This window comes from Oreochromis aureus, linkage group 12, assembly GCF_013358895.1.
Source record: "Oreochromis aureus strain Israel breed Guangdong linkage group 12, ZZ_aureus, whole genome shotgun sequence".
Lineage (NCBI taxonomy): Eukaryota > Metazoa > Chordata > Actinopteri > Cichliformes > Cichlidae > Oreochromis > Oreochromis aureus.
This window is the reverse complement of record NC_052953.1, coordinates 23,069,072-23,083,423: the sequence shown is the minus strand read 5'-3', so window position 1 is coordinate 23,083,423 and position 14,352 is coordinate 23,069,072. Positions and strand designations below refer to the sequence as shown.

The window sequence follows — 14,352 nt, the reverse complement described above, 5'->3', positions numbered from 1 at the left end:
AAAAGTTCTTGTGTTTTACAAATGAGAAAAGATGCTCACATGTAAAGCAGAAAGCCTCAAATATCTAATTCAGGGTTTCACTGATCAATCTAAATGATAAAAGTGCATCGCTTAGGTTTAAAAGTCTTCATATTTCATCCAATGGCCACAGTGTTTGAAGAACTGCTGACCAGCTTTGTGCACATTACTTTTAAAGCTCTTCAAGTTGTTTCCCTTGCCAATGACAAGAAAAGGAGTGAAGTACTTGCATATTGTCCCGGTTGTTGTCTTTTACTCAAAACTGTGTACCCCCACTTTCTGAGGGCTACCAAACTGATGAAATGTATTTTGTGAAAACGAGGACAACTCCTTGGAAAGTTAATTAGTAGGAAACAAGCAGAGGAAAAAGCAGGAAACGAGAAATGACCCAGCTGCCAAAAGTAATAACGTTTTCATTATTTATTTCATTATTCATTTATGGATGTGTTCAGACAGAATTAATAATAGAAATCCCTGAGAGAAAATGTTTGCGCTGGAACCCTATTACGAGCAGGCCAAGTCCAGTGGCACAGTTAGTTAACATGCACAAATGTACTGCCCCTGACAAATAACATATCAAGTGGAGCCCTGGATTATTTTGTGTTCCCAAACCTCTTTCTTTCAATTCTCCCTTTCATTTAATTGTTCCAGTCAAGGTTAAGGTTGCATTCAAACAGTTACTCTCTGCTACCTTCATGGAAAAATAATAGAATTTAAGAAAAACTAAAGCCATAAAGCAATCATCTGCTGCCAAATGCTGTGAGAACTGCATCGCAATAATCACCGTGGCATCCATTTAAATGTCTGTTGCTCTGTTTTCATACATAAGTAAGATGTCCATTTCTCCCTGAGAAAACCAGTAATGAAGCACAGAATCAATTAGAAGTCCCTTTGGAGAGTCAAATTTGTGCTGTTCCATTACACATTTCTGTTTTTTAGTCCAAATATTACATTGCACGATATTCCCTGATCTGGCCTGTGTTTGCTTTTCTCACTGTTTACTGCAACACTTCCAGGCCAACTCACATTTGATTTCCTCCACCGAGAATCCAAGCACACTCCCAATACACACTATAGAGAAAATGAGCCCGGAAAGGAGTAGTGGCAAATCATTCAAGGCTGTCCAAAGATCTCTATTACAAAAGCAGATTTTATTTTCACTTCCAACACAGACATCTCTGTTAAAAAGCGTGTCAAAGGCAACTGGGATGGCTGGTTTTTCTCTTGGCATATTATTTTTTTACTTATCAAATGTGTTTCCCTTACCATCGTCCCAACCACAACCCACCCACCCACCCAATTCCTGGCTTTACTATATTAAGTAAAATTGAGAACGCATGGTGGGGGACTGAGTGCCTCACTGGGTCTACAGTATGTATCTATCTCCAGACGATGAGGCGGTGATGTGTTGGCGTGGGTGTGCGTTCGACGGGAAACGACAAGTTAATTTTAAAAAAAAAATTTAAATATAAGAAAAAAAACACTGACCATGTGTCAGTTGGATATTTTTACATTATCCATACATGAGGCATTTCTCTTTTTTTTTTTTTTTTTTTGGCTCCTATTCTGTGCTCACAGCACAAGGGCCACAGCCATGTGTGAATAATCACACAAAGGGCCTCAGAGGTGCCCTAACCGCCTTACAAAAGAAGGCTAGGTGCAAGGGCAGATGGGGGAGGCATAGGTTGTAGGATTTGAGAGATGGAGGAGGGGTTGTAAACGTTAACACGTTGAGGATTTGGATATCCTCACAAGCTTGTCTCATTAGCTGCTAATTGGCAAGACTTTTCTCCATCTATTGTCTTTTGTTCTGCATTAACATTTGTTTTTTGAACGATGCAGACGAGCAGCGAGACAGTCCACTATACATTTCAAGTGCTCTGTGCTTCGCTAAGAGAGAGTTAAGCCCGTATTCCAGCAATATAAACAGCTCTGTCCTATGATTAACCTTAAAAGCAACTGAGTGCAAAACTAAATGCTAAACCTTTTCAACTAAATTAGCACAGGAAATCACTGGAGAGAGAGAGTTAGAAAGATAGAGAGAAAGAACAGTAAGTGACACAGAGGATGAGAAGCAAGGACAGGGTTATTTTTTCCCGTTCTTCCATTTTCTGCTCATCCACCTTTGCCAACTGGGAAATCATAGAAAAACATCAAAACAGCTAAATGGCAAATTATTATCAAAGCTCCCCTCAGTGTTCGGTCCAGGCCAGACATATTGGAGTTGTCATGCAGGGGATGGCCAATACTTTCCTAGAATTACTCTCAGTATTGCACTCTTTGACAAACATTAAACAAGACAATAAAATACATAGGTAAAGGTGCATTTGCCTACAGGCACAGATGGGAAAGACAGAAAGATGGGAAGAAAGAGGAAATGAGAAAATAGGTCTCCAAATTAACAACACAGTTTCCGGACAGTCCAAGTGAATTATGCATTTCCAGAAGAAAGCTATGCTTAAGGCACAAAAGAAGGGTCATGTGTGTGGGGTTTTTTTCCAGCCACTGTCTTTGTCATTTGTCCCAGTCTGTCTATATCCCTCTTGCTCTCAATTTTTGTATCCCTTTGAGTTTACAGAAATAAAGTTGCCTTGAATGCTAATAATTATTGGATTTCAGGGCCAAGTAATTCAAAGAAAACTATGTCTGCTGTACTTAGTTTTAATGGATGTCACCAAAGTAGACAGAGATTTGGTTTTTGTCTTGTTTTTGTGATGGCTCTAAGAACAGAGGCTTTATCAATACTTGCTTTTAAAGAAAATTGTATATTACGCACTGTAAAATTTCAGTCTATGTTCTTTATCACTGTCATATGCATGATGTCATCACATTACACTTTTTTTAAAAGTTAATCAATGTTGAAGAATGAAGAGACCATCTGAGAAATATAAAATTGTTGCAATGTTCATCAACAGTTTGCAGGAGGAAATACTGGCGTGGGGGGACTGTGCAAAAGTAACGATGGTTACAATTATGGCGAGAGCGAGAGCTCTGTTTTATGTTGAGAGATGTCAGAGAGGAAAAAAGGGTAAGGAAGCTGGGTCACAACTCTCATATGTTTTTTAACACCTGACACCAAGGTTCATAACTCATATGGAAAAAACTTGAAAAGAACGCTAACAAGAGAAAGAAAAAGAAGAACCTAATTACCTAGCCCAGTCTTGCATCTGACCATCCCAGGATACCGTACAGACTTCCTGCCAAACTTCTGACAAAAGCATCCAAACCAAACAACAGAAGATTTTAAAACGTGTTATATTAAAATAGTCTTTAGTATTCGCTTAAAACTCCTTCAAAGTAACCATTTCTGACTTAAGTTATCCGGCTTCTAACAATCCAATGTAGTCACAAGTGCAAGGCCTCCAGCAGAATATTATAGGTCACAGTCGGCCAGCACATGAGTCTTTGGCTTCATCCAACGTGCAGCAGATCAAGGCCCTCGAACTAAAACAGTACTGACAGTGACCTCACTGAGACCCAGCAACTGCAACAGCCCTAACAAGGTATTAGCAGGCACCTCTGTATACCCTCCAACTCTCAGCCTGGGTCCAAAGAAATACAGCTGCGCAGAGTGTTCTTGAGGGCGGAGGGCAAACCTGAAAGCAAAGAGGTGCCCCTGGCTAAGCTCAGGGGTGGAGCTAGAGGGTCAGGAATTCAAAGCAACGCAGGGTCAAAGTTTACAATGATTTTTTTTACTGGTATTTCCTTTCTCTAACACAGCATTTCAGCATTTGTTCAACAAAGAAATTTCAATTTTAAAAAGATACCAGTGCATGCTTTCCCTATATTTATTTAATGAATACAAATATGGAGTGTGTGCCACCCCCCCCCCCCCCAAAAAAAATGAGCACTGTGAACTGCAATAAGGAGCCAATCTTGTTAATAAAATAAAAATATAGTTAACCATAAACTTAAAACTCACACAACTTAAACAACCAATCATTTTTAACTGTAGTTTGTAATTTTACCACATTGTACATTGACATCTGTTTGAATTCACTGGGGTTTTTTTAAGTGAGATGGCTATTTTTACGTATTAACATGTTGCTAGATAGCTAACATTCAAGTGTAGCATAACCTGCTTTTTCATTTTTAATTGGCCAGTCACTATTCAAAAAGAATTCAACCTGCAATTACAATTATGTTTTAAATAATCAGAGATGAGATGTTTATAAAAATAAAAAAGTCAATCAATTGACCATTAAAAGAAAGCATAGCAATCTGCAAACAGACTATTCAATAACACGGAACAAAAGAGTACGTAATTGTGTTAAATTTTTTCAGTAAACTGTCACTGTGACAAATGTTCTGTAGTTCTGTCCCCTGCAGCTGTGTTGACCCCAAACTGTAGTCTTAAATTCTGTGTCAAATACAGGTAGTGTCACAAAGCAAATATAGCAGCCGCATATCAGATTTTAATAGAATAAAGAGTAATTTTATATAAATCCCATATGAGGAACTGAACTGACATCCTGTAGCCACAGGCAAATCCCTGGATGCTTGAACTCAGCAACAAAAACTACAGTATATCTGCGTCCAGGTAGACAGACAGGATGCTCTTACACAAAGCAAAGTTTTACTCTTAAGTATCTCTCACCAGCTCCATGGTCTTCAAAATTCTGCACTGTATAGCTTTTTCTCTAGTCCCAGTTGGAATGAACGAAGCACAATACGCATGATTTCTTTTGAACTGTACACCTTATTCTTCTATTAAATATCTGATCTCGATATTAACATATTTTGATAACGCTGTTCGGTGGCTCTTAAACATTGCCCAGTACTATATACAGATATAGTGCTGGTGGTGGCTTTAGTCAGTAACAGCAGCCATCATTCTTTTTCACCTGAGTAACCTAAACCAATTTCAATGATATTAGGGATCATCAAGCTGTCACAGAACCTGATGAAGGTAAGTTGGTTTTACAAAGAAATTGTATCTTGTTTGCACTTGTACAGTACAAACATCTAGCTTTAGCTTTGGCAAATACACTTTGCAAATATAATATGCTAAAAATGTTTGATGTAAAAGTTTGATGGGAGTTGGTTATCACCTGGTTTTAGCAGGCTTACCTTTTTGTTGCTACTCTTCTGATCATTCTTCTTTTAGCAGCAGCCTCTCTGTAAGTCAAGTTAAGGGGCAGTGTGCCATTTATGTATTTGCAATATTCCTGCATAACTTTTGCAGAGTTGCAGAAAGCGTTTTTGTCCATTGTGACATATATGGCTTTATGAAGCTCAGTAGAGTAGAGATTTGTGACCTAGGACCCCTTAACTTCCTGTAGAAGGGATCTATAATAACTGGAACTCTAAATAAGCAAAAGGAAAGAATTTGCTGACTTTTGAAGCAAGACAAAATAGTTTTCAAAGTGCGTTAAGTGGTTCTATTTTAGATTTTTATATTTGTTAATGATTTATAGCATAATGTCTTTTGTATGTAATTTTCAATATTGAAATGTATATAAACTATAGAAATATACACTTCCTACTCTAATAGGTATGAGTCTAGTTTGTCCTCTAAGAAAGTGGTACAGCCGTGTGGTTTTGTGTGTGTATGCATGTGAAAGCACGTATGGCGGTTGTCTCTGTGTGACTGTGGGCGTCTAGAGGAGAGAGAAGCCTCATCTGTTACCAACCCAGCCTGGCCGGCCCGCCGCATGAAGTAGAACGACAGGGTGTCACCGCCGACGACAGTGATGGATGCCCTAAATTCTGTAGGCAACTTGGGCAATTGGACGCATTAACAACAGGCACCTGCTTTCCCCCGTACAAATCTATTAAAAGATAACAGCAATGGCGGCTTCCACACTATTAGTAAATTATAGCTCTGTCTGAGTGTGAGGTAAGTAAGCCTCCTTTTCCCCACCTACCCCCCACCAACCCTCCTCTGCTATAGTTTCTAATTGGCAGTCTCACAGTGCCACCTAGTGGCAACAATTTATAATGTGAAGTAATGTTTGAAACGGAACAACAAAGTCAAAAGAGCAGACTAAGTTTGCCTAAGAAACTAATAATTTCACTGTCATGAAGATAATTTCACTCTCATTGGGTTCAGTACACTATAAATAAGCATTTACTGTTTACAATTGGAAATGAATGAAAATAAAGATGTTTTTCCACAGTGGCCAAATCTCTATCATTCCAAACTCTTTCATTAAAAATGTTGTATTTCCTTAACATACATACGTACATAAGTTTAACATGGCAACAGCCCATAAGGTCAGTTTTGTTTATAGGTGTTCACTGACTGTCATAGTGACTGTAGTGCAACCTTAAATCAGTGAACAGTTTGTCTTTGTGAGATAGAGTGTGCACGTGTACGCTCGAGAGTGTGTATGTGTGTTAGTTTACACAAGCAAAGTTGTTCTTCAGCTTTCTTCACGTCTTATGGATTTCTCTTGCAAACTAATTTTCCATAAACAAGCCTTTCTTTGAGCTGACTGGGCCAAATGGCCATTGATTTGGAACAATCTGGCCAATATAAAACCATTACGACCTACTCAAGACCACCTCTATTAAAACATTAACATGACACCATCATGACAAATATCAGGCTATAGCTCAGGTACGCCGCATAAACGCGTGTCACATAAATTTGCTTTGGATAAATATTTCTGTGTCTGTGAGGAGGGTATGTGTTTGTGAGTTGGCCAAGAATAAAGGGAAGACATGACCAATAAATACTTTTACAGCAAGCAATTTGTCAGGATGTGTAAATGTCCCCAATTCCCAACAGCACTAGAGTAAAATTTACAGTCACTCTGGAAGTGACAATGCACAAAAAAGGACCGCTTTTTACTCTCTCTCATCTCCCTCAGACCACTAAAACCTTCCCATAAATCTCCTCCGGTCCCTCCAGATGTCTCCTGTTGTCAGATATCATGCCTTGACAATGCCTTCCACCATCATTGTCTTGACAGAAATATGATATGTGAAACTGCAATGTCGCATCACTTAACATGATTTAGCCTAAGCTAGCCTGCACCATTTTAATCAATCAAAAATGTCACCTTTTTCTCTGTAATGACGGCAGAGGCAAAGGATCCCTGTGTTGGGGTGATCTATAAGACTTATCTAGGCTACTGATTTATGACCACTGCCAGCTAATGTACTAAAGGAGCCTACTCTCTTCCTGTCATCAGGGTTTCTATCAAATTGGCAAATAAGTAGGCCAGTATTCCCTCATGGGCAAGAAAGAAAAGACACTTCATATAGTATGTAAACTCTACAATTATGGCATTCTACATGTTTGTAACCCATCCATACTGCACCATCAGGTAAAACTATTATTAGATAGATGTCCTTAAAAAAATGTCCTTCACATGCCAGACTCTATATGATTGTTGCTACCGATTTCAATGAGTTTGCTTGCTTATTCATGCTTTGACTAAACTGCTGCCTTTGACTGTCATTGCTCATTGTTCTGTAATCATTCCAAAGTCTCAGTGGATACCTGCAGCTTTAAGACAAAGTAATCTGGCTTTTATACTTTTGAAACTTCTAAATACACGCCAGAGTAAAATAGTATATCACAAATTCAAAGATGCACTGCAGACTTAAACATGGTAAACACCAGTAACAGCAGCAAAAATTAATGAGTTGTCCAAGTTAACCAGTAGTCTGATTATGCGTTCTTTTTTAAAGTAACAAATTGTGTAAATGAGAGTATGCACCTTTTTCTTTTTTAAAGAACAGTAGCTGCAATACCTTTATTATGGGCAGAAATCTGTGCCATCAGAAACTGAATTTGAATAAGTTAAATTTGAATTTGAATTACTCGGATTGAATCTGAATTGTAACTTGAATGAAAGCTTTTGAAAACTGAATTTGAATTAGTCTAATTTGAAATTGAATTTATGGTTTGAAAATGAATTGATTTGCTTTGAAACTGCATTTTATCCTTTAAAAATTCAGCTCTCGAATAATTTCACATTCACTTCTCACCATTCAGTTTCAGTTCTACAATTCAATTTCAGTTCCAAAATTCAGTTTTTTGGGACTTACATCCGGTTCCGGTTCAAGCGCAGATTAATAGAACTACAGACTGATAGCGTTACTGACGGAATCTACAGCGTCTTGAGCTGAATTAAGACTTCAGAAGTCATTCGTCATGTCGAATGATCAGCGGATAAACTCTCAGGTTGGTAATAAATATATTACATGTATAAGAACAAGCGTCATGTTAACAAATGATAGCCGTACAGTAACCTTTATGCTTATTGTAGCTGTTAGCTAAAAACGCTAATTTAGCGTAGTTTGCCCTGATTTCAGCTTTGACAAACAAATATGATCGACTGTTTCTAGTAGAAATCCAAAGTTGTCATCTTGTACCCTGTCAGAGCCCTGTATGCTTGCAGAGACCCCTACAGTAGGGAAACATGCTAAACGCTGTCCAAACCTTTGTATTTTAGCTTTATTTATGTCTTACACAGCATCTCAACTCTTTAGCTAACTTAATAACTTTAGCTAAAGTGAATAGTTAGTCTAATTCATTAGTGCAGCGTTACTGGATCACCTCCGTTTGAAGTGATATAATATGATTTACAACTATCACTGTGTTTAACTATCATAATAATTCTTAGGGTACTGAGTGCATGCTTAATTAGATTTTTTTTTTTTTTTTTTTAAAACATACTGCTCCATTGCTATGTTTGACAGGCTGAAGTTGTCGGGTCACCTCCTAAATCGACCATCTTTTACAGGTGTTTTGTGCCAGAAATGGAGTGTCCACTGAAGACTGAAGATACTGAATCTCTACGGCTTGCCATTGATCCCTCCTCTGCCTTCATCTAGACAAGAGACATCAACTTAACCACTCTCACATGCTCTGTACCTACATCACCTTCCCTGACAGTCGTAGCTTGGCTCGTCTGAGGGTGAAATTATAAGAATGTGTTATTTTGCAAAGTGCTCTCTAGGGTTCCTAAATAAAATATGGCATTGAGGTCATTTCTTTTGAATTAATCCTTCTTCTGAAATATAAGAACCTCTCCTGGTTTAAATGGCACTTTCTGTTCCTTACTTCCTGTTCCACTCCCAAACCCAAATAGATGCTGACAAGCTGACACAGTAACATGGAAGAGGGAAAGAAGCTGGAAAGGACTACTACAAATAAATCCAATGCCTAACAATGAAAAATGTAAAATAAGAACAATAATAATAATAAAGATAAAAGATGAAGTAACAAGTTTTTGTTTTTTTGTTTATTCCAAATGATCATCCAGATGTCTGTGACATATGATGACAAACACCATAATGGAAGGCCTTTGTCATCACATGCTTAAACTCATATATTTTTGCACATGCTGAACAGGCAGTCAGACATGCTGTAACTGTGGGGTAGAAAACTGCATGAACACCATACAGCAGGGGTCTCAAACTCCAGTCCTCGAGGGCGCATGGAAAAGTTGCATGACACCGGCCTTCAAGGACTGGAGTTTGAGACCCCTGTCATATTCCATATGACAGGTTTTGGTTGAACTTCATGAAGACTCTGAAGTTTCTCTTCTCTTCTGGCAGGACAGGAATGTCGCCTTGTCCTGTGAGCCACCGTAAGGATGTACTTAGAGTAGAACTGGAGTGTCACCGGCCTCAGGCTCTTTACCTTTTCAAAGACAAAGCAGTCATTTAGATAAAATATTAGATATTGTTTACCTGTAAATGCACAAAGAGAATTTAGAAATGTAATTATTGTCAAGAGTGAACAAGCACTGATAGTGTAATTTACAGCTGTGGCCAAACGTTTAGAGAATGAGAAGTGTTGTTTATTTACAAAGTTTGCTGTTTCAGTGATAGTTGTAAATCATATTATATCACTTTAAACAGGTGATCCAGTAATGCTGCACTAATGAATAAGACTAACTATTCACTTTAGCTAAAGTTATTAAGTTCGCTAAAGAGTTGGGATGCTGTGTAAGACATAAATAAAGCTAAAATACAAAGGTTTGGACAGCGTTTTGCATGTTTCCCTACTGTAGGGGTCTCTGCAAGCATACAGGGCTCTGACAGGGTACAAGATGACAACTTTGGAATTCTACTAGAAACAGTCGATCATATTTGTTTGTCAAAGCTGAATTTAGGGCAAACTACGCTAAATTAGCGTTTTTAGCTAACAGCTACAATAAGCATAAAGGTTACTGTACGGCTATCATTTGTTAACATGACGCTTGTTCTTATACATGTAATACATTTATTACCAACCTGAGAGTTTATCCGCTGGTCATTCGACATGACGAATGACTTCTGAAGTCTTAATTCAGCTCAAGACGCTGTAGATTCCGTCCAGTAACGCTATCAGTCTGTAGTTCTATTAATCTGCGCTTGAACCGAACCGGATGTAAGTCCCAAAAACTGAATTTTGGAACTGAAATTGAATTGTAGAACTGAAACTGAATGGTGAGAAGTGAATGTGAAATTATTCGAGAGCTGAATTTTTAAAGGATAAAATGCAGTTTCAAAGCAAATCAATTCATTTTCAAACCATAAATTCAATTTCAAATTAGACTAATTCAAATTCAGTTTTCAAAAGCTTTCATTCAAGTTACAATTCAGATTCAATCCGAGTAATTCAAATTCAAATTTAACTTATTCAAATTCAGTTTCTGATGGCACAGATTTCTGCCCATACTTTATATTCCTGTATGCATCATCTGCTCCACTGGGTCCTTGAGGTTCAGTGTGCCTTTTGGTTTGTTCTGCTAATTGCATTATTAACATTATAACAAAATCAATTTTGGCATTTGTAAACTAATTTAGAATAATATGAGATAAGAATAGCAATTTCTTGCGCAAATAATTTTTTACCAAACACAAACAAACAATATGCACACAAACAAATATGGAGGAAGAAATAAAGTCCAGCTGGTGTTGCTAGAGATTGGTGCAAACATCAAACAAAAGAACCAAATAATACTGTAAATTTATTCTTCGAGCACACGGACAAAACAGGTAAAATATATTTAATAAAAAATATTATTTTTATTATTTATCCTTTACCCATTGTTGTACTTGCACCACTCAATATCTAGCAAGGCTTCCTGGATTTTATTTATTATACAAGTGGACTGAGAACGCTACCTGTAACCACAACAGAGTGACTGGATCCACATGCCAGCAGCTTTACACTGCCCAGCCCAGATGTTGCAAACTCTTTCAGAAGTGCCTCCTCTGGAGGAATGACCTCTGGCCTGCCGTGCCCAGTTTGTCCAAGCTCCCCACTTCCCCAGCAAAGAAGATCCATGTCTACCTCACACTGCATGTCCTGGGAAACAGACCAACAAAACTTAAACAAGTCTGCTTGGCACTTTTTTCCATTTATGACTTTACCAGTATTCCTGACTGATTTTGATTCTATTGCATGTAGGTTAACATGAGAAAAGGAGGTGTACACATAAGTAAACAATTTAAAATGCTGTTTTTCTCATCTGCAAATCTTTTATTTGCTATGCAGCTGACAACAGCAGCATTTCCTCTGCTGTGCAGCCTTGGTGGGTTTGACATTGTGGCTCACAAACCAGTTTTCCATTTGTTACAGGCTGTAGTTAGTGTGACCCTCCAACACAACAGAATAAGGGACTGCAAACACCAGCTGAAGTCCAAGACAACAATGGCGATGTCACCCTCCCCTGAACAAGACTGTCCTTTGGGGGGTAGTTAAATAATCTATAGGATTCCCACAATAGGACCCTGGCTTGTGAGTCAGTTGGTAGGGTAACACAAGTTGGGTGAGTGCAAAGGTCAGTTGGATAGCAGTAACTTACAGTAAGCTCACAAACACACTTGTACTTATCCATAATATCAAATTTATCTAGCCTCAGAACTCTAGTCAGAACTACAATAGGGATTCTGACCTTAAGAAGTCTGTTTCTAGCAGCTTTTCAGCGCTTACATTTGAGACATAATTGAAAAAATAAAATATAATTTTATATATGATCCATCTTTAATAGTGTGTAAGAAAGTGGAAATCTTTTAATAGCTGTTTGTAAGCACTGGTCTTCTAGTCAGCATTGAGCTTGCATAAAACTAATCAGAAGTTCTCAGCCTTATTTGTAATGAACTGTGGATCACCAATATGCTCCTAAACATGTTTGTTTACAGTCTGCCCTCTGTGCTAATTAGAATGTGACCCTGCACGCACACGAAAACACAAATGGAAGGTGGGCGTATGTGTACGCATACACATACATACAAACTCCCCACAGCAATATTAACAGCACAATTCCATCCGACTGATATTGGAATTTTTTGAAAGAGCAAACCAATAGATAACCTATTACAAAACTATAAGAGATCAATAGCTAATTTCTTTGCATTGATTACCACTTGGACATTTAACATGCGCCCTGTGGCCACAATGTGTGTTCCACAAGCTTAGATCCCCATTGGCTCTCATGAGTATTAAAATTATCGATTCAGACAGAGGACTAAAAATGTCAAGCTGTTCATTAATCTTAATAAAGACTGGACTTGACCAAGGCACCCTTTCTCCCAATGCAGGGATACAACCTATCCAACTAGGAGGACATGGCAAAGATTAATGAGCTTCTACTGTGGGATGTGATTTAAGTCTTTGCCATTAATATATCAATTCCAAAAGAACGAGTCTTTTATACCAGTGATTATTTTTACCCAGGGTGCACCTCAAGACAACATTTTAAAATTCATATCAACTGCTTAATAGAAGTTCTTTCTTGCAAAATTTCAAAGAAACTTCACAAAACAAGCAGTAATGAGGTCTTTGTGTGCTACGAAGCAGCATCTGCCGTTATGCTACAGATGGTCCTGTGCTGTCCATAATACACCATTTTTATCAGCACTGCCTGACAACCAGTTTCATCTCTCTCTCGCTAACGTAGATGACTGTCAAAGCATTCGGGGCTGTCCTTAGCTTAATGAGGGCCCTAAGCAGGATATGATTTGCTCACTTTTTTCACTTTTAATTACTTTAATATTTCTGCCACACTTACTCATATGTTTCCTGTCTTGATTTGCTACATTCATATCCACTAATCAGAGAGGTATCACATTATTCTGAAGCAAAAGCACTTTGAAACTGGCTCTTTCGCATGCTCACATTAATATATCCTATTACTAAAAGACAAAAAGTTGTATTTTGATGGAGATTGTATTATAAATATCCCAGGACTTTACAATTAGGATAAATCTAACATCCTAATACATACACAGAAATCTAGAAATCACAATGGCACAGAGATATAGATTCTGCAAAATCATAGTGAGTATTTATTAAACATGTCCTCGTTTCTTCCATTTTTCATGATGCAGAACTTACTTGGCTTTGGTGTTTCATGCAGGGCCTGCCCTTTTGTATGCATCAAAGGTCAATCATTGTTATCTGAATGAGCACTCCTGGACTTCAAGCAAATGTCATTTAAAGGGTTTTTGTCTCAAGTTTTATTTTTAATATAAATAAGCAATTCACACAGGTTCACAGACGTCTCTTTTAAATTTTGGAGAGCTATAAAATAGATTCTGTTCTATGGTTAATTTTTTTTATTAACCCCAATACAAGAGTTGGATTCCATGTTGCTGCAATCAAAATGCTGTATATTATGAAACAGTAAAAGTAGAAATGCTGGCAGTAACGCGTAATTTGGTTGGTAACGACATGCCCAGCAACACCAAACACAAATGGAGAGAAAAAAAGGTGTAGCAGCACTCAGCTACTAGGAACTAACCTGTGGCACTTTTAAAGAGCTTTTCATTTTTTCCATCTTCATTTATCACTCTTCCTCTTCAACTATTCTCCTTCTTTTCGTGGTCTCTGGCATTTCTCACATTGTTGTGATTGTCTGGTTGCTCTGATTTCATTTACCCCTCCTCCCTTCACTGCATTGACAATATTGCCAGGGTAACAGTCTCCATGACATTTTCTGTTTACACTGTATCACCTGACTGAGAGTAATCGAAGTAAAGGACTTTTGGTGGTAATTTCAATATTACTAAATAACATTTCTAACTACCTGAAGCAGAGTACAAATCCCACAGACAGCAGTGTGAAATCATGTCTTCACATCACACAGAGTTTATAAAATACATCACTGGGGAGTCTTAAAAGGTTTCCCTTTTCTAAATAACTCTCAGATACTGCACGTATACATAATTTATATTGGCCTAGCTGAGTATCCTTGTCTCCATTTTTAGTATCTGTGTTTTGGCTACTTCCTCTTTTACTCTGAAGGTTAGTGTTTGCATCCTGCGTTAACTTTTACTTCCTTTCTCTGTCTTCTCCTAATGGTTGTCGAGAATCTGAATTTCTTTTGCTTGTGCTCTGTTCCCTCCTGTTTTTGTTGTGTAGTTAGTGCATATAGTAGTCCT

General features: G+C 37.9%; 1 protein-coding gene across 1 annotated transcript in view; it reads right to left on the bottom strand.

Annotated features, from left to right (window-relative positions):
• Positions 1-13,913, bottom strand: part of LOC120442970 (ultraviolet-B receptor UVR8-like) — a 303,306-nt gene extending 289,393 nt beyond the window's left edge. The window contains exons 1-2 of the mRNA XM_039620403.1: positions 13,713-13,913; positions 11,092-11,275 (exon numbers count right to left, since the gene is read on the bottom strand). Of these exons, the coding sequence (XP_039476337.1) occupies positions 11,092-11,275; positions 13,713-13,754 (226 nt within the window). The 5' untranslated portion in view covers positions 13,755-13,913. The remainder of the gene's footprint in view (positions 1-11,091; positions 11,276-13,712) is intronic.
• Between the last annotated feature and the right edge of the window lie 439 nt (positions 13,914-14,352).